At 43.1% G+C, this 21,463-nt stretch overlaps 1 protein-coding gene across 2 annotated transcripts in view; it reads right to left on the reverse strand.

Annotated features, from left to right (window-relative positions):
* The window catches only part of Pdxdc1 (pyridoxal dependent decarboxylase domain containing 1), a 67,856-nt gene extending 59,048 nt beyond the window's left edge, over positions 1-8,808 (reverse strand). For both annotated transcript variants that reach the window (XM_029470326.1, XM_021185429.2), the window contains exon 1: positions 8,629-8,808. In XM_029470326.1, the coding sequence (XP_029326186.1) occupies positions 8,629-8,649 (21 nt within the window). In that variant the 5' untranslated portion in view covers positions 8,650-8,808. The remainder of the gene's footprint in view (positions 1-8,628) is intronic.
* Positions 8,809-21,463: the final 12,655 nt, after the last annotated feature.

Here is a 21,463-nt window from a genome sequence, read left to right on the forward strand (position 1 = left end):
AAAAAAAAGAGTATTAATAATTAAACTAGGATGAAAGGTGTAGTCTGGGATGGGCCTAGGGAAACCAGGATCTAATCACCCTACCCATAACTAAATGTTTACTTAAGATCTTAAACCTTGTTCCTTCCAGTAAAAGTCAGGGAGATTTATGTGGTGGTGGTGGCAGTTTATGAGCTCTAAGGGAAATGAAAGAGCATACACGAGAAGGCAGCACACCTGCCATGAAGGTGTCACCAGGGCCTCACAAATTGGACAAAATATTGACTTTTCTGCCTTCTTTATTTAAATCCTAGAAAAGAGCCTGTGAAATGGTTCAGGAGGTAAGTGTTTAACCATTTGATGATGTGGCCTGAGTTCTATCCCCAGAACCCATGCAAAGAAGAGCATCAACTCCACAAACTTGTCACCTCCACATGTGTACTGTGGCATGAGTCTTCACCTATAAATATTACACAAATAACTTAAAAATAAATAATCCTGAGTAAAATAATCTGATTAAATGTCTGAGGTGTACATGCAACTTGAAGACAAAAGCAGTTATTTGAAGGACGAGAAGGGTCTTGAGAGTGAGGGGGAGAGAACACGGGAGGACAACTGGGTAAGGGAAAAAAGTTAGAAGAGAGAAAAATGATAAATATGTATAAAAAATGTCACAATGTGCTGGGTGGTGATGGCACAAGCCTGTAATCCCAGCATTTGAAAGAAAAGGCGGGTGGATCTCTGAGTTTGAAGCTAGCCTGGTGTACAGAGCTAGTTCTAGGACAGCCAAGGCTATAAAAAGAAACTGTCTCAAAAAAGAAAAGAGAAAAAAAAAAGAAAGAAAGAAAAGAAAAATGTCACAATGTGCACGCAGCTTGTGAGTGCAGGTGCTTATGGCGGTCAGGGGGTGTTGGAACCCCTAGAAATGGAGTTACAGGCAGCTGTGAGCTGTCTCCTGGTGCTGGAAATGGAATCCAGGTCCTCTGCGAGAGCTTCAAGTATTCTTAACTGCTGAACCATCTCTTCAGCCTCTGTGTATGCTTACTTCTAAAAAATAAAACAAAACACACCCCAGGAGCTGTGGTAGTGTACATCTGTGATCTAGGGACTTAGAAGGCTGATGTAGAAAGAGCCGGAGGAGTTCAAGGCCAGTCTCTGCTGGACCTTACGAAGCCTTGTTTCAAAATAATAAACAGAATTATTGAAATTGTTGAATGGGTAAAGGTGCTTGCTGTCATGCTTGTTGACACAGTTTAAAGCCTCAGAATTCACACTGTGGAGAGAGGATCACCTCCCACAATCTATCCTCTGACCTCCAAAGGCATACTGTACATAACCCACACTAGAATCTTAAAAACAAAACAAAACAACAACAACAACAACAACAACAAAGAAAACCACAAATAAAAAACCCTCTTTCTATGTTTGAGTGTGTCTGTGAGGACATGAAGACATACTATAATTATTTATTCATAAAACAGCATAATCTCCAAGTTCAAAGAGATATATAGTTATTGACAAGGTGTAATTATGAGTGTTTAACCTACAAATTTATAAGCAAGTAGAGAAGAATGTAAAACAACAAAAGTATGCAACAGAGATATACATCTGTAAAGATAAAGAACAACGATTTTAATAACATGACAATAGTGCACGGAAAGACAAGAAAGGCACCATGGTGGATTGAATGAGATGCCCCCCATAATCTAGGGCATTTGAATATCTGGTCCCCAGTTGATAGCACTGGGGAACCCAGTAGGAGGTATGGCCTTGCTAGAGGACTTATGCACTGGGGTCAAGAGCTGAGGTGTTAAAAGTCTTCTGCCAACCCCACTTGTCTCTGTTTCTTGTGGTCTAAGATGTTGACTCTCAGCTTCCAGCTCCAGTTGCTGTATCTGCTGTTTGCTGTCCCTGCCATTGTGGATCCTAACCTCTCTGGAACTGTAAGTCCCAAATAAGCCAAGTTGCCTTAGTCATGGTGTTTTATCATGGCAACAGAAGAGTAATGAATCCAGCGCCCAAATAACCATCAGAGATGCACAGAAACCAAGAAGTTCAAGTCTAAATTGAAATTTTCTCCCCCTCCTAGAAATCAGATTCTAAAATCTATCACTTAGACATTAATGAATACTACATTCCAAACAAATAATATATATAGCAGGCAAGATTTATTTCTAAGTTCTTATTTATCTGGAATATCAAACTTATTCTGGAACAGAAAAATGTGCAATTCCTCGGTAGTGGATGTAACTCAGTGAGTTCATTTATCCAACATAAACCAAGAAATCGGGTTCAATGCCTAATACCACAAGAAAAAAAATCCTTAAAGAGCAACATGCTGTCCTAAGTATGATAACTCTCTGAGATGAGCTTCCTCAAAGTGTTGCCAGGACGTGTCTGCAGGCACTCAAGTCAGAAAGATAAAAAGGTTATCTACCATCTTGAATATACAGTTCAGTGGTGGAGTACTAACCTGGTATGAAAGGTCTGTGAGTTTTAATCCCCAACATCAATAACAATAATAATGAAGGGATTTATTGTATTTGGCATTATTACTATTTTCAAAACTGTACTGGAATCATAAGGAATTAACACTGGCATGTTATCTTGAAAATAACAAGATGACAGACCACATGAAGCTCAAGAAGAAGGAAGACCAAAGTGTGGGTGCTCCAGTCCTTCTTAGAAGGAGAACAAAATACTCACAGGAGCAAATATGGAGATAAGTGTGAAACAGAGACTGAAGGAAAGGCCACCCAGAGACTGCCCCACCTGGGACAGTGGAAGGAGACCATCAACTTCAGGAAGATAACTAACCACTGGCCTTCACACTAGTGCTGTGGCATGCCTGTACTTCCTCTCTCACACACATCACTCACGTGAGAATACTTCCTCTCTCACACACATCACACGCATGAGAATAACTAATAATATTGACAAGCCCAAACACCTTAAACACCCTCTTCTTCAAAATCCTTGACTGGCCATCTTCTTCATGTCTTTTCCACTTCTATACTACGTTCTAATCCTCCTTCTTCAACAATGATCAATATTTTAAAATGTGCACCTATTAGCCCATTGTGATGTGCGTTCCTGTAATCTCAATACATGGAAGGTTAGAAAAATCTGAGTCTGAAGCCCACTTGGACTACACTGCAAGATCTCATCTCAAAAATAAAACAAAGTAAAAATGTTTTCATTCAAAGTAGAAATGTTTTCATTCACTATACCATAACTAATAAGAATGCACAAATCAAAACATATTTCTTCTTTAAGTAAAAACATTCAATGTAGGCTATAATTCACAATCCTAACTATAACATCAAACCTGGGGTGACAGGGGTGGGTAGGGAAGGAGACTACCAAAAGCCCTGCCACTAACACCTCAGAAATCCAGAATAAATTGGAATCACCGAGGCCATTCAAGGGCTTGTTTGTTGAGACAGGTTCTACATAGGCCTGGCCATCCTGGAACTCACTACGTAGACCAGGCTAGCTCATGGAGATCCACCTGCCTCTGCCATTTGAGTGCCCAGCCAAGGCCATCCATTTTTAGGAACATAGCAAATCCCATCCAATGGATAATTATTTACTGTCATACCTCATACCTATCGTGCACCTGTATGCAAAATCCTCACTTTCTTCTTCTTCTTTTTTCTTTTCTTTTCTTTTCTTTTCTTTTTTTTTGGTTTTTCGAGACAGGGTTTCTCTGTATAGCCCTGGCTGTCCTGGAACTCACTTTGTAGACCAGGCTGGCCTCGAAGTCAGAAATCCGCTTGCCTCTGCCTCCTGAGTGCTGGGATTAAAGGCATGCGCCACCAAGCCCGGCTAAAATCCTCACTTTCAATGAGAGCACAAATGTCAGTCATCACGTCTACACAGAAGTTCCTCTATAATATATGAAAGAGTGGACTCTGCCTCAGTAGACACAGAAACCAATCATTTTAAATCTGCCTCATTGGGATTATTTGCTTGTGATTAAAAAATATTTTTAAAGGATTTACTTATTATTTTTATTTCTGTGTATGTGTGTGAGGCTTCATGAATTTTAGAGCACAACAAGCATATAAGTACCTTCAGAAGCCAGAGGACATCGGTCAGCTCCCCAAGGAACTGGAGTTACAGGCAGTTGTGAGACACATTACATCAACGCTGGGAGCCAAAATCAGGTCTTCCACAGGGGCAGTAAGCACTCTTAGCCACTAGCCTTCTCTCCAGCCCCCTGTATTGTGCTTTTTAAAGGAAAACATAAAAGTTTGGGCCACCCTTATCAATAATGATCGGGAGGCTCTAATCATGCTGCATTTGCTCCTCTTTATAAACATATAACTGTAAGATGACAACTTTTTTTTTTCAAAATCATACTCAAAAGAGAAATAAATGTACAGTTTAGGGTAAGGACAAGAACAAAAAACTGGGGGCTTGTGACACAGCATAAAGTGTAGTATGTACCTAGTACTCACAAGTCCCCACTACTACACAAAATTAGGTGTGATGGCACATGCTTATAATCCTAGCGCTCAGGAGGTGAAGGCAGACACTGAGTTCAGGATAATCCTTGGCTACACCGTGATATCCCTTCTCAAAGACAAACAAGACAAAGCAAACAAAGACCCAACAACAGTGGGCTTAGTGAAAAACAGAACTGAGGTTGCCTCTTTCAGAGGTCACCCAGCACTATTGCAGCCCTGCACTGCCCTGTATGGTAGCATACATACTGGGCTGTTGAGCATTAAGAATGTGGTTAGGATACTAAGGAAATGAATTGTCTATTCTGCTTAATTTCAGTACATCTTGATTTAAGTTGGTAAGTATAACTAGTGGATCCCTAACTGAACAGCAGCTCTGGGTTGTCAGTTAATGATTTCCACTCAGAGGCAATTCCTTCCACTCCATCTGGAGCCATTTTTAATTGTCACAGCTGGGATTGTACTGCTAGTGGACGGAGGCCAGGGGCTTCTGTTAAACATGTTGCATTGCAATGAACTTCCCACACATGGAATCACAGTTGAAACAAATATCAGCAATTGAGAAACTCTGTCCATAGTTTGTTCAAGGGTGGAGTTAAAGCAAACAACAAACTGCACACCCCTTGCCAAAACAGAATATTCTCGAAGAATGACATTGTTCATTCAACGTGAAAAGGTTTAAAGCAGCAAGACATTACTGAAAAAATGCATGCAGTGAATAATCCTCGTGGCCACAATAACTATGTCCTGTGCTAGAACTAACTTGAATATTAACTTTGTTTTTGTTTTTGTTTTGTATTTTGAGACAGGGTTTCTCTGTGTAGCCCTGGCTGTCCTGGAACTCACTCTGGAGACCAGGCTGGCCTCGAACTCAGAAATCCGCCTGCCTCTGCCTCCTGAGTGCTGGGATTAAAGGCATGAGCCACCACTGCCTGGCTAACATAATATTAAAACTATTATCCGGGACCTTTTGCGCTTTGCTATTTATGTGTACATGTACATGTGTATGTATGTCATGTTTATACAACTACTTTCTGAAGGCAGAAGATGTCAGACCTCCTGAAGCTGGAGTCACTTTGGCTCCTCTGAAGGAGCCGTACACACTCCTCAGCACCATGTCATCTTTCCAGCTCCATGTTTCTTACATGTTGAACATAAGATGCTAAAGGATACCTACCCACTTAAAACTTTTTTTCAGATTTATTTTATATGTTATGGGTCAGTATACCACATGCATGCCTGGTGCCTGAGGAGGCCGGAAGAGGGTGCTGGATTCACAGAGCTGGATGTAAAAACTGTTGTGAGCCACCAAGTGTTGGGTCCTCTGGAAGAGCAACAAGTGTTCTTAACCACAAATCCAGCCACCTTACCCACCTTTTTGTTGTTGTTGTTGTTTTGGCAGATTTACTTACAAAGAGCTATTCTCAGAGGAAAGATGACCTAAGTTCTTCCCAGTCCCTCTCTTTCTACTCTCCTAGTTTGGATTCCTTGTCCTTTCACTTGGCCTATCTGACATGGAGATACCACTGTGAAAAACCAAATTAAGGCAAGAAAAGTGACTGCCATTCATATTTGCAAGCTTGCATATTACTTCAAGAAAAAGTAGGGGTAAAGTTATGGTTTGATCAAGGGAGATGTATAAAGTGATTCTACTGAGTAATGATCACATACTACACCCTAGAGCAGCAGTTCCCACCTTCCTCATATTGCTACCCTTCAATACACTTCCTCATGGTGTGCTGATCCCAACCATAAAATTATTTCATTGCTACTTCATAACTATAATTTTGCTAGTTACAAATAATAATGTAAATATCTGATATGTAAGCTATCTGATATATGATTCCTGTGGGAGGTCACAACCCACAGGGTGAGAATTGCTGTATTAGAGGAAAAGATATTGAACTTTCAGAGGATGAATATCAAATAACACTGTGGTTCTATAAAGTATGCATGGATCAGATGAAGTGGGATTATTCAGAACTACTCAAATAGCTCTCAATTTTATATTAAAATGTAGAATCTAGCCCAAATTAGCCTAATCCTCAAACTGGACAATAGACATAATTTAATGTTTCACTTCAAACTATTTCTCAGAACTGAAAGTCATCTAAATTCATATTACAGAAATTATTTGCTATATTTAAAGTTTTCTATTACTTCATGGAATATAAAAATAAGAGCCCTAGCTTTTTTTTTTTTTTTTTAAGACAGGGTTTCTCTGTGTAACCCTGGCTGTCCCTTACTTTGTAGACCATATTGACCTCAAACTCAAAAATCTGCCTGCCTCTGCCTCCCCAAATGCTGGGACTAAATTGTGTGCCACCACCTGGCTGAGCCCTAGCTTTTAAAACAAAACATTTATAATTTTCACACTGGCCTAAGGCAGCAACTTTCAGCCCACATATTATGAATTCCTTAAAGTTCAATGCAATTAAAGTTCCATCCTAATGCATGCTGGAGTTTCAGTACCTCCTTAGATTTTCTTTGGAGGGCTTAAAATATTTTACCATCACTTAATATATAGAAACATACCATTTACACTAGAGTTCCTACCCACTTTTAGTTTTCAGATACTCTCAAAGGAAAGATCATCTTTGTTCTTTCAGGTTTCTAATGGAATGACTTAAAGCCTTGTTAAGAAATGGGAAACAGTATATTTTCAGCATCATTTTGTATTCAGCTACTGGAGTTACACACACAATCTCAACTAGTTCTCTGAGCGTCTGAATCGCTGATCGTTTCCCAATGTGCAGAACTAGCCTGGGCAACAGAGAATACTCGAAAGTATGCTTGGGTTCTTCTTACTAGGTCCCAGGAGTACCTTCCTTGTCCTCCCAGGACTCTAGTTTAAAACACCTCCAAAAGCTGCTAAATGTGCCTGAGGGAACAAACCTAACCCAAAGTTGAGAATCGCCATTCCAAGTGAAGCTCATGGTACCAAAAAGTCGACACTATGCTCGTCAGAAGAATCAACGAAAAAAACATCTTTTTCTCTGATTGCTTTCCACCCAATTTATACTTGAAATAGCCGAGGAGCAGGATATGCCACTGTGTGCACATGAAGACATCTGGCTTAATTTCTACAATTACTGCTTTCAACAAGTCCTGTAATAGCAGTTTGGGAGGCAGAGGCAGAAGGATCACTTTAAGTTCGAGGCCAGCCTAGTCTACAGAGAGTTACAGAAGAGCCAAGGTTACTTCCACAAAACCGGGGACGGAAGAGAGATTGAAGAAGGGGGTGGGGGTTGGTGGGGAGGGTGGAAGGAAGGATTGATTTCACTTGTAGGGAAAACTAGGTTTTTACATCATACCGGATAAGCAGAATTTCGAGAAGGGACAGAGAGAAAAGACTGGGAGGACAGAACGTTAGGCACTGAAAGCACAGTCCATGAAGAAACCCAAGGACCTGTTTGTTCTCCATAGCCAGCCCTTAGATGGGAACAATTAGAGTCTATTTAACATGCCCGAGTAGGTAGCCAGATCCATCAAGCTGCTGTTGCCCCAAGAGGTGAGCAGGGCTAGACACAGGTTCCCATGGACTTGGGATTGACCTGAAGGCCTCTCATGAATCTCAGAAAGAGGAACCCAAACGTAGTGAGACCAGCTGAGACCACCTCCTCCCCCCAGCCCCCAAATAAACTCCCCAGTTACAGAATACCCACTCCTTTCTGGATACCAGGGGATCTAGCCTGGGGTTTGCAGGCGACAGCATCGTAATCACGTGGGGAAACTTCTTAAACTCTACAAACGGAGTTCCCGCCCACCCGAGCTTGAGACCCGAGGCTGCAAAGGCATGTTTTCACCAAGGTCCCCAGGTGATTCCTACGCCTGCCAAAAGTTACAATTTGTCTCCTAACTTGGAAAGCACTGGACATCTGTGGCTTTGCAGTGGCCTCCGCGACAACTAGGACTTCTTCCCGTACGCTTCTGGGGCCCACACCGATTGCTCCTGTCACCCTACAGGACCAGCGCGGGTTCAGGCCCGGTCCTACGCCGAGCCTCGGTAAAGCCAAAGCCGGCTCCGACAGCGCCGGGCCCACCTCCCCTCAGCCACCGGGCCCCGTGACGTGGCCCGGCCCGGCCGCCCTCCTCCGGCGAGACTCCTTAGTCCTACGGGGAAACCAGTCGCCCCGGTGGCGAAGACCCGGGACCGCAGCGCCGCCCGCTCCTTCCGTACCTTCTCCAGGGACGCGTCCATGGCTGAGGCGTCCGGTGCTGGGCACTACTTCCGCCTCCCGCGGCCCGCAGCGGTTTCCACGCTGGCAGCGCTGACGTCCTCCCCGCCCGCAGCCGGCGGGGCGGAGAGGAGGAGGAGCTGCCCCGCAGCGCGGCCCGCAGGTATCCTGCGGCTTGCTGAAGGCGGGGCTAGACCCGTCGGGTGGGCGGGGCCTCCTGGGGCGGGGCCTTCCAGGCTTCCGTACTCAGGCGTCACGCCGGACGGTCCTAACGCTGCTTGGTGGGAAGAACCCCGTCTATAGGGCGGTCCAACTTTGCCAGAAGCCTGTGACGACCGTCGCAATGAGATATCCACTAAGTAAAATACTATCGACTCAGCTGCACGGCTCAAGCCAGGCTTTCAAGTCCTCCGCCGTCAACACCGGTCAGGAATGGAGTAGTTATTTACCTTAGCAGCCTAAGCCCAGAGCCCACCCTTGCGCATGCGCGGGATGACGGCTGCCGCGCGCGCGCTCAAGGATTTTGTGTGAGTGTGTATTGTGTGTGTGGTTGGGTGGTGGGCTCAGTTCTTTAGTGGCTGCTGTTTGGACGGAATGCTGGTCAGAGCTGAATGTATTTTGTCAGCTCTTTCCTCAGAAGTCCAGACAGAAAGGAATTCGAGGTCGCTGGTCTGGCATCCTCCCTCATGTCACAATGATGGCTTGTCGGAGGATGGGTAATAATAATGATAATAGTAGGTCTGTTGCCTTTCCATTTTATATCATAGCAGTCTTTTGATATGGAGATCATTATTATCCGTTTTAGATGTAGTCCCTTGCAGCCGGGCAGTACACCACATTATCCCCGCTTCACTCCCGCTAGGTGGGAGTAGTGCGTTTTTAGTGAGTAAGAGCCGGCGGGATTTGTTTCCTACATTGCTCCACTACTGATGGGTAGGTGAAATGGGATCTTACCACCATTGTGGTCAGTGAAACTTCCTGCACAGAAGTCTGATGATCTTAAAAACCACAAAGCTATCCCTACCCTCTCCTGTTTCTTACGCAGCATGCTCCCCCCAACCCCCGAGGTTGGGTCGGGTTGTCAGTGTAGTAATTATCTGCAGGAGGTCTCTATTTTGTATTTGAATAAATGGCCTGCTGTGTTGTTAACATTTCCTAGCGAAGAAATCCTGTGTGCTGCTTTTGAGTAACTCTCCAGTTAACAGGAAAAAAAAAAAAATGATGATGAAATGGTGCCTTTTTTTTTTTTCCCCCTTTTTCTTTTTTGGTTTTTCGAGACAGGGTTTCTCTGTGTAGCCCTGGCTGTCCTGGAACTCACTCTGTAGACCAGGCTGGCCTCGAACTCAGAAATCCCGCCTGCTTCTGCCTCCTGAGTGCTGGGATTAAAGGCGTGCGCCACCACGCCTGGCTCGAAATGGTGCCTCTCAAAGACTGAAAACTGATGTGCTCCTGCTTGAACAAAACAATGTGCTATGAAAATTTCCAAACCTGTAGAAAGGACAAAAGAATTTCGGTGAACAATCATGTGCCCATTAGCTAGATGAGTTGCTGTTCTCTTCTATATTTTTTTTATCACGTATGTATATTCGGATAACTGTCCATCAGTATATGTGCTGGTATATTACAACTCTGAACACTTCAATATTAGTAAAGACTTATTTTTTTTTTTTAGGCAGAGGTACAAGAAGCGTCTCCTCCCCCACCTCATGATTTGGAGGCTAGACTAGGATAGATGCCGAATTTCAAAACAATCTGGTTTGGTGACTCCAAACCAAACAGCTAAGGTGCTGATGGTAATGGTAGTTGCCGCTAAGTCTGATGGACAGGGAGAACCATCTCCCGCAAGATGCTGTCCGACTGGCATGTGCGTGCTTACACACTCACAATTTTTTTTTTAAAGCAAATAGCAAAATAAAAACAAGCAAACAAAAACAGTGCACAGGCTGTAGAGATGGCTTAAGAGGTAAAGGCCTCTGCCACAGTGGAAAGAGTACCAACTCTGGAGTTGTCCTCTGACTTTTGCATGTGGCACACATGCACACACACACACAAGAGCTCACAAAATAAAAATGTAATAAAGATAAAAAAAAAAAAAGAAGCTCATAAATGTAACATTATCTCCAAGTAGTTAAAAAGTAGATTCAAACCAAGCCTGGCGGTGCATGCCTTTAATCCCTGCACTTAGGAGGCAGAGGCAGGTAGAGCTCTGTGAGTTCTAGGCCAGCCTGGTCTACATAGAGAAACAACCAACATCCCACCGCTACCCCCAAACCTCTACAGACATATGGCTTGTATATGGTGAATGTTAACATCACTACTATGTTTGAGATAGGGTCTCACTATGTAGCCCTGGCTGTCCTGCTGTTCATTTGTAGACTGACCTGCCTTGAACTTAAAGCAATCCTCCTGTCTCCCAAGTGGTGTAAGCTATCACAGTGAAGTAAGAATTTCCTTGAGGGCTAGAGAGATGGCTCAGCAGTTAAAAACAAGATTCAATTTCCAACACTCACATGGCAGCTCACAGCTTTCATAATCTTTAGTCCCAGTGGAATCCAATGTATTCTTGTGGCCTCCACTGTGCATGCAGGCAAAACATCATACACATAAAAATAATAGATAAAATGTTAAAAAGAGATTTTTCTTGAAGAGTAAAACAGAAGGAAACAAAGGAGAGGGATATGTAGGGTTTTTTTTTCTTTAAATTCCTCAACATAATTTTGCTGTGAGCTGAATTATTACAGCCATATTGTAAATAAATATTTTAATCTTTAATATTAAAATAAGCCAGTGATATACATGGGTGATTTAATATTCACTACAGCAATGCAAAAATGTGGGGTTTGCTGCCAAGCCTAATGACCTGTGTTTGATCCCCAGACCCTACAGTATGGAAGGAGAGAACTGACTCCCTAAAGTTATCCCCTGACCTCCATACACACTCAAGAGCGCACTCGAGCACACACACACACACACATCAAATAAATGCATATCACCCGATGTTCTTCTAAAAAATGATAACTATCAAAAGCTGTGAGGGAAGAAGAAGATGAATAAAGATATAGATGGAATTACTATTGTCCTCAGTTTTATTCTAAGAATAAGTAGGTGTTTGGGGAAAGGGCTGAGTGAAGACAGAGCTTTATTCCTATTATTATTTTGCCAGGGGTTTTATTTGTTTTTGAGACAGAGTCTTTCTAAGTAGCCCATGCTGGCCTCTAGCACTCTTTGTGCCTCAGCCTTTCAAGTCTTGGGATTACAAATATATGCTACCATGCTTGGCTATATAGAACTTTAAATGTAGTATTTAGATGTAAAGAAACTCATGTATGTATATATACCATGAATGTAGAAGTGAAGATGTCTAGGGTACAAAATAGACTAATAACAAGTGGGAAAGGAAGAATAAGGGTCCAGAGGGAAGTATGCTCAAAATATATCATTTTTAAATTAGTTCCCAACACCTACATGGCAGCTTACAACAATCTGTAACTCTGCTACCAAAGTATATCCATTTATGTTACTGTCTTAGTCAGGGTTTCTATTCCTGCACAAACATCATGACCAAGAAGCAAGTTGGAGAGGAAAGGGTTTATTCGGCTTACGCTTTCATACTGCTGTTCATCACCAAGGAAGTCAGGACTGGAACTCAAGCAGGTCAGGAAGCAGAAGCTGCTGCAGAGGCCATGGAGGGATGTTCTTTACTGGCTTGCTTCCCCTGGCTTGCTCAGCCTGCTCTCTTATAGAACCAAGACTACCAGCCCAGAGATGGTCCCACCCACAAGGGCCTTTCCCCCTTGATCACTAATTGAGCAAATGCCTTTCAGTTGGATCTCATGGAGGCATTTCCCCAACTGAAGCTCCTTTCTCTGTGATAACTCCAGCTGTGTCAAGTTGACACAGAACTAGCCAGTACAGTTACCTAGTATCATGTTTTTTTAATAGACATCAATAAAGATAAATATGAGAAATTAGTGAGCGTAAGAGTTGTTCCTCACACTCAGGTGATTATTCCTCCAGCAGTCATTGACTGCCTGTAGTTCTCCATCAGTTCATGTGACATTGCATTACAGATGTCCCGTCAGGGGCTGAGGACCCCACAGTCACTTATTCTCTGCATTTTGACCAGTTATGGCTCCCTGTAGCCTTTGCTGCAGAAAAAAAAAAAGTGTTTTTGATAAGGGTAAGAGCTATGTTTGCCTGTGGGGATAAGTGTTTAGAGTACAGTTAGGAGCTGTATTGATTTAGGAAATTGGCAGTAGTGGGTCCTCCTCTAAGGTCTATTACTTGTTCAGCCACCAGTAGTTGTCGAGAGTTTACAATACAAGGCATGAGTTCCCTCCTGTTGAACAGGGCTTAAGTCCAGTTAGACAGCTTGGCTATCCACAAGATATAAAGATTAGAGGCCTCTTCCTAGGCTGATAGCTGTGGTGGTCTTGCTTCACATTTCTGTAGGACTGTTGATTGCATTTCTCCTTTGGCAGCTGGCATAATATCTTCTGCTACTCTGAGAGCTGGTCCTGAGGGAGGAGATGTCCAAGTCAATTCCAGCTGATTCCTTCAGCTTCTGTGTCTAAAGTGTGTGGTATCTTTAGCAATAAAGTCTTACCTTCAAGTTTTCAGAGGCGATCGAGGGCAATGGCAAACCCTGTAGTGTTTCAGAGGTCTCTTAGATACCCATGACCAACAACCCAAAATGTTTCCCTTCCTCTTTCTGGTACTGGAGTTTCTTTAAATAATTTATGGCTCCTGAGGGAAACGTTATCACCTCATGAGCAGTCACTCTATCTAGAAATATGTGTGTGATTATACTCACTTCTTTTGTTTGTTTGTTTGTTTTTTTCAAGACAGGCTTTCTCTGTGTAGCTCTGGCTGTCCTGGAACTCACTCTGTAGACCATGATTTCCTATGGCTTTTTCAAACATCTTTAGTGTTTTTTTGTTTTGTTTTGTTTTGTTTTTAACCAGATGTGAAAGACCACTACAATGAAAATTTTATATTTTTGAAGAAAGAAATTGAGAAAGGTACTAGAAGATGGAAAGATCTCTTAGGCTCATGGATTGGTAGAATTTATATTGTAAAAATTACCATTCTTCCAAAAGCAATTTACAGATTCAATGTAATATCATTCAATAAAAATGATAGAAATAGAACAACATTATACAGCTCATATGAAGTATAGAAGGCACTGGAACAGTGCTGGAGTTTTATTAAGTTATTCAAGTTATATTACAGAGTTATCATTCTAGTTTACTTTCTGTTGCTAAAACAAAGACCATGGTCAAATGCAGTTTGAGGAGGAAAAGATTTATTTAATCTTACATTTTATAACCAACACAGGAACCTGCATGCTCTTGTTTACCATGACTTGCTCAACCTACTTTTTATACCACCCAGAACTACCTACCTACAGGTGGCATTGCTCATAATGGGCTAGGCCCTCAATCATTAATAATTTTTTAAAAAAATGCTTCACAGGGCTAGAAAGATGGCTCAGCAGGTAAGAGCGCTTGTTTTTGCAGAGGACTGATGTTCAAGTCTCATCACCCACATGGCAGCTCACAACTATCCGTAACTCCAGTTACATGGGATCCAACACCCTCTTCTGGCCTCTTGGGCACCAGGGAAGCTTGTTCTGCACAAATATACATACAGGCAAAACACTCATACAATAAAATCTAAAAAAATAAAAAAATAGTGCCTCAAAGACTTGTCTACAGATAGTCTAATGAAGGTGATTTCTCACTTAAGGTTCCCTGTTCTCAGATGACTAGGTTGTGTCAAATTGACAAACAAAAACAAGAAAGTCAACAGTACATCTACGGTAGTAAAACCAGTGTGGTACTGACATAAAAGCAGACATGTAAATCAGCAGAACAGAATAAAAACCCAGACTTGAGTGCAGATAGTTACAGTCCTCTGATTCTTGGCAAAGATGCCAAAAATATGCACTGGAGGATAGACAGCATCTTTTACCAATTGTGTAGGAAGAACTGAATGTCCATAAGCAGAAGAATGAAATTAGACTTACTTGTATAACCCTTCACAAAACCAATTCCAAACGAACCAAATATATCAGTTTATATCCTGAAATATTGAAACTGCTAAAAGAAAATAGAGCCATTACTCTATAACATACAGGTACACGAAAGGGCTTTCTGAATAGGACTTCATCTGCTCAGAAATTAGGTCAATAATTGATTGTCATAAAACAAAAAAACTATTGTACAGACTTTTTGTATGTGATATTTGTTCTGAATTCATGATTCCAGGAGACTCCCCAAAACATTGTGGCCCTCCAGTTTAAGTAGGGGCTTGGAGATCAAGGGATTAATAGAGTTTTGGCTAAAGTCCAACTCATTGTGGGTCCAGTGGATCTTGAAATTCATCCTGTAGTCATTTCCCCAGTTCCAGAATGTATAAGTGGGATAGCTATACTTAGAAGTTGGCAGAATTCCCACATAGGTTCCCTAACCTGTGAAGTGAGGGCTATCGTGCTTGAAAAGGCCAATGGAAGCAATTGGAGTTGCCTCTGCAAGGGCAAATAGTAAGTCAAAAATAGTGTTGCATCCCTTGAGGAAGTGCAGAGATTAGTGCCACCATCAAGGACTTGAAAAACACAGGGGTGGTGATTCCTACATTTCTCTTTAGTTCTCCTATCAGGCCAATGTATAAGATAGATGGATAAAGGAGAATGACAGGTAACAATTGAAAACTTTAACAAGCAGTTACTGAAGCTGATTTATCAGATATGATATCCTTACTTGAGCAGATTAGCACATCTCTCCTGCTATATGATATGGAGCTATTGATCTAGCAAATGCTTTTTCTGGGTATCTTTTCACAAGGAAGGCAAGAAGCAATTTTTCTGCAGCTGGCAAATCTAGCAATATACCTTTACAGTTTTACCTCAAGAGTCTATTAACCCTCAGCCCTGTGTCATAACTCAGTTCAAAAGGATCTTGACTATCTGTCTCTCCCAAAACAGATCATACTAGCCCACTACTTGGATGACATCATGCTGATTTGACCAAGTAAAGGCATTTGTGCCTCAGATGATAGGAAATAAATCCAAATAAAATTCAAGGGGCTTATTTGGATTATGGAAACATAATATTCTTCACTTCAGTGTGTTACTTTGACCCATATACCAAGTGATTCAGAAAAATGCTAGCATTTTGTGGTGTCTAGAACAGGAGAAAGCTCTCTAAAAGGTTCAGGCTACTCAACCACTTTGACCATATTATTCTTCAGCAGATTGCGACTGCTGAGACGTCCATTCTCGTAGACCGAAACAGCTAACAGATCCTTGGCTTTTCTGTAGGACAGTCATTGCTGGACTACTCAGACTACAATAAGCCAGTCTATTAAATTGTGTGCGTGTGTTCAGTCTATCAGTTCTTAGAGAACCCTAAATACATAAAGGAAGCAATCTGTCAAATGATGAGGAAGCCCACAGAATGAGAAAGACTGCTAGCTCTACATCCAATAGAGAATTAATACCCAGAATATACAAAGAACTAAAAAACCAAAGATGAGGAAGAAGAAGGAGGAGGAAGAAGGAAGGAAGGAAGAAGAAAAGGCTCAATTAAAAAATAGACTATAGCTGGGCATGGTGCCACATGCCTTTGATCCCAGCACTTGTCTGTGAATTGGAGGCCAGTCTGATCTACAGAAAGAGTTCCAGGGCAGTCAGGAATACACAAAGAGAAACCCTATCTCAAATGACAAAAAACAAACAACAACAAAAGGGGTTATGTATCTGAACAGAGAATTTTTAAAAGAAGAAATAAAAATGGCTAAAAAATATCTTTAGAAATGTTCAATATCCTTAGCAACCAGGGAAATGCAAGTTAAAACTACTTTGAAATTTCAGCTTTTCCAGCCAAAATGGCAAAGATCAAGAAAACAACTGACAACAAATGCTTGTGAAAGCGAGGAAAAGGTAAGTCTCAATCCACTATTGATGGAACTATCAACTGCTACAGCCACCCTGGAAATCAGTCTACAGAGTTCTCAAACAACTAAAATTAGATCTACCATAGAAGCTAGCTATACCACCCCTCAGCATATATCTAAAAAAAATTAGTTATCAAACTACAGAGATACCTGCTTGGCCATATTCATTGCTACTCTGTTCAAAATAACTAAGAGATGAAATCAGCCTAAGTATCAGCTGATGATTGGATAATGAAATTATGATACACTTACACAATGGAATTCTATTCAGCTGTAAAGAAGAATTGCTGGCTCTATGCCGGCAGGTCTAGGCTGAGAGGGGAGAACCTGGCCCAGCCTAGGCTGAGAGGAATCCTTCCCAAGCTGAAGAAGTATGATGATTGTCTCAGCTCAAAACAAACACACCCAGGGCTGGGAGTCTGTCAAAGTAGGGACTTGTTTTATTGTATCACTCTTTTGTTTATATAGGGTTGAGGAAGGACGGGGGCATTTTGGGTGAGGTGAGATGGCATAGGGGGTGGGGAAGAGTGACAAAGGGTATGGGGTGAGATGATGTATGGGATGGTATGAGATGATGAGTGTGGGGTGACCTCAGGGGGCCTATAAGAAATTGACATATCAGTGGTAGCTAGGCAGAGGTAGGCTAAAGCAGGTCGTGTACGGAAGTGAACAAGACAGGTCTCTAAACTCCAGCAAAGGCTCAGGCTTCCTCAACAGGCCTCAGTATCTGACCAAATAAGGCCTAACATCTCCCCCTTTTTTTCTTTTTATGAGCAGATCACATGGCTCCTGTCTTAAGTTGTCCTCTGCCTGGGAATCTTATCTGTCTCTGGATACCCTGTAGCACTCTGGCTCATGGAGAATGATCCATATCTTAGGTCTGAGATCTTACCCGTCATTGGTCAAGTGGAGAGCCTGAGAGGGTCACTCATATTCTGAGGGCTAATTGTATGTTGGCCTCCTTGGCTCTTGGGACTTGAGCCTTTGATACCGAACCTCGATCTGATGAAGCCTGATTACCTCTAGACGCTGTTGGAAGGATTGTGTGATCTTGCCCCACCATGAGAGGGAGAAGGAGAAAGAGGAAGGGACCAAGGAGGGGAAGTAGGTAAGGCAGAAAGCCATGGAGGCCAGTCCACAGTGGGTTGTCTTGAAACTCCTCCTCTAAGTCTTCTTGGGTCATTGACTCTCCAATCAATCTTTTGGAGGATCTTCATTGACACTAACAGGGATATCTTTGTTCTTTTTTCTTGATAAATCTGTGGAGGAAGCAGAAGGAGGGCTCTCAGGGTTTGGAATTTCCCTGGAGTGGTTATCATCCCCCTGTTGGAGCACGTATTTTATGTCTCTGGCTGGTATCCAGATTGGGCTTTTTTCATTTTGGGAGAACATGCAGCCAAACCCTCTTCCAGCTGTCAAGAGCAGGTCTGGTCCTCTCCAAGCTCCGATCAGTGGGTGTCTCCACCTGACCCAAATGGAGCTGTAGGAAACTGATGAAGACCAATGTTTTTGAAATAGGGACAGATGTGGATCTTCTTTAGAAAAATTTAAAGTATTTATGGTAAATAGTGCCTTTTTCAATTGATCATGTGGGAGTAGAAACTCCCCCTTTTGTTTTTGTAATTGAGTCTTAAGGACTTGGTTATAGCGGTCTATATGGCTTATCCCCTGGGATTATATGGAATCCCTGTTGAGTAAGTAATTTTCCACATCCCTAAAAACCCTAAAAAGGCCTGACTTATAAAGCAGGAACCATTATCATTTTTTATCTGATCAGGCAATACAAGAATAGCAAAGCAAAGCATTGGAGTATATGACTTATGGCATGTTTGGCTTTTCTCCAGTATGGCAGAAGCCCAGCAGGCATAGGAATCAACAGATATAAAAACATATTTAAGCTTTCCAGAAGAATAATGAGTGACATCTATATGCCATAAATGGTTGGATTGAAGTCCACGGTGATTGCTCCCCAAAGCCTGGAGAAAAGTTTGGACTTGCATGTGTGGACAGTCTTTTTAAGATCTGCCTGGTATATGAGGGAACCTATGATGGAGGCCTCTCCAGTTAGTACAGGTCAAGAGGTGAAAGCAGGTGGCCTCTGACATTGAAGTCCGGATGCCGCCTGGTCAGCCAGTCTGTTTCCCTTTGACAAAAAGCCTGGGAGGTTTTGGTGACCCTTGAGGTATTGAAGATAAGTGGGAATCCAAATGTAATCTTGTTTCATGGAGCCTGAAGATGTACTTCACAGTGGTCTTGCTAGGGTAGGAGTTGCCCTGAGCAATCAAGGGCACAGATACTCTCAAGCCAGCTCCTTCAAGCACAAGGTCCTCTGCAAGAGAGGCAAGTGTTCTGTCTGTCCACTCGGAAGAAGAAAAGGTTCTTAATGTAACTCAGGACCTGGTTGCCCAGGAACTTTGCAGGGATGATGAAGTATCTAGGAAAGTAACTGTCTATGATCACGGCGATATCTTGCCTGTCTGAAGACCACTTGAGAGACAGATGCCTCCGAGCCATTTCTACATTCTACATGCCACACATTCTCATCAATCTGAAAGGTCAAGGAGACGTCATAGACACTGTAGCCAACGCCATTTGTACACAGAAGAATGTCCAAAGCAGAAGCAGGGTGTGTAATCCTTAGGATTAGATGACTCCAGATTTTAAAATCTAGGTTTGAATCTCTCACAGCTGAAGCCTTCAATGTTTTCTTTGCAAACACATTTCCCTGTTTCAACATTATATTAATCTGTTCTGCCAGAAGGATCGCAGGGGCATGGCCTGTATTCTGCCTCAGTGAGGGAATGGAACCCACGCTGGCAATGGTCACACTTGTCACCCATCACTCTGGGTTTACAGCTGCACCTGCTGTTAACTGTCACACTGTGCTGAGAGAACCAATAGGGCTGTAGTTGCACGGAGAACAGGCTTTAGTGTTCCCAAGGCAGAAGGAGTTCTCCCTATACCTCTTGCACTTGACACCATCTGTGTTATCCAGGCAGTTGGTACAGTGGCCACCGTGTCCAGTGGAATGGTATAGTTCAGGATCAAAGTAGCCTTCTTGGGATGGGCCATTGCAGTCACAAGGAAGGTACTCGCTGGCAACTCTCGGCAGTTGCCCTCCTCCATGGCTGGTCATTGAAGAAAGACAGGCACTTTTCACAGTCCGTATGTGTTGTTTGTAGTTGTATACAAGTTTGTTAAACTCGTTCTTTATACACTCACTGGCATGTCTGCTATATTTACACTTGCCACCCACAGCAAAGTCTGAGATTGTATAATAATAATAAGGTTTGGAGAACTTTGGGGTCATTAAACACTTCATCTTCAAAGGTGTCACTTTGATGTCAGTGGCAGTTACCCATTCCTGTGGTACGGGTCTGTTGTCAGAGTTGTAGGCACTTGGCCTTCCTTCCAGAGTTGAAAAGGCCATGTTGTCACCGGTGAGTCGGGAAATGTCACTGAATTTATCAGTACACAAAGCCTGTTGTTCGTGGCCTCCTGTCCTGATGAAGCGCCGTTAGCCTTTGAGCACGTGTTCTCACAGGACCCACTGAAGTACTGGTAAGGAATCCAGGGCCTGTCTTCCCCAGTGCGCTTATGAATGGCGAAACTCTCGGGGCAGCTGGTGTGGAACTTGAGGCCCAAGTAAGTGACGTCACAAGCCTTTCCCAGATGTAGCATGAGGTTGATGGAGTTGTGGTACTGTACCCTGGCCAGCATAGTCTAGCTTTGCCACCAGGTGGCATTGGCCTGTTTGTTGTAGTTGGTTAGTAAGGTTGCCCCATGTTGTAGGTGGTGTTGGCTAACGTTGCACAGTGACAGGACTTGGTGACTCCGGTCATACCAGTCTGCATACGGTATTCCTCAGTAGTCCCACAAGTGTTGGTAGCCATCATGGCACAGCGATTACAGGTAGTTTCCTGGAGGCATCAAACAGCCCTGTGCTCTGGATTTTTCAGGAGTCTCAGGGTAGAGGCAATGACTTTGTGGGAAAGGCCCTAACCTCCATTGGGGACTTTGTGCTGGCACAGATTACTCCACAGCTCTTGAGTAAAGAGGCTGTCCCATAGCAGCACTGGGGTGGAGGGATCAAACAGGCCCCGAAAGCGATGTTCCTTCTGAATGGCCAGGGAAAGCTGGTGTTGGCAAAGTTGGCTCTTTTTGTTTGCCGACTTTGATGCCTCGGGTTTGGATGTTCGAGGTGACGTGATGCTCCTGGTGGGAACCTGGATCTCAGGGGACTGCTGCCCCACAGAGGTGTACAGCATGAGGAAGACATCTGAAAGAGCCAGCAGTGCGGGAGGTCCATGTGAGCCTGACCAGGTTGTGCCCCGTTTGCCACCCTGAGCACTGAGCACCGGGATGGAGAGAACGGTCCCTGTGGTATGCACTGAGGTGAGGCAGCTGCCCTGCTCTTCCTCGCCTGCCCATGGTGATGTATGGGGTGGTGTGAGATGATGAGCGGTGTGGGATGATCTGACGGGACCTATAAGAAATTGACACGTCAGCGGTAGCTAGGAAGAGGCAGGCTTAAGCAGGTCATATTCCAAGACAGGTCTCTAAACTCCAGCAAAGGCTCAAGCTTCCTCACTAGGCCTCAGTATCTGGCTGAATAAGGCCCAACAAAGAATGAAATTTATAGGTATAGGTCTTGGTTAGGGTTTCCATTCCTGTGAAGAGACACCATGACCAAGGAATTGGGGCTGTCTTACAGGTTTCAAAGATTTAGTCTAGGTAGGCATGGTGCTGGAGGAGCCTCCAGTTCCTCCAGTTCTACATTTTGTTATGAGAGCAAACAGGAGAGGGCTGTTTCATGGGAAGCTAGAAGGAGGGTCTCAATGCCTACCACCATAGTGACACTTCCTTCAACAGGGCCATACA

Source organism: Mus caroli, chromosome 16 (genome assembly GCF_900094665.2).
Source record: "Mus caroli chromosome 16, CAROLI_EIJ_v1.1, whole genome shotgun sequence".
Classification (NCBI taxonomy): domain Eukaryota; kingdom Metazoa; phylum Chordata; class Mammalia; order Rodentia; family Muridae; genus Mus; species Mus caroli.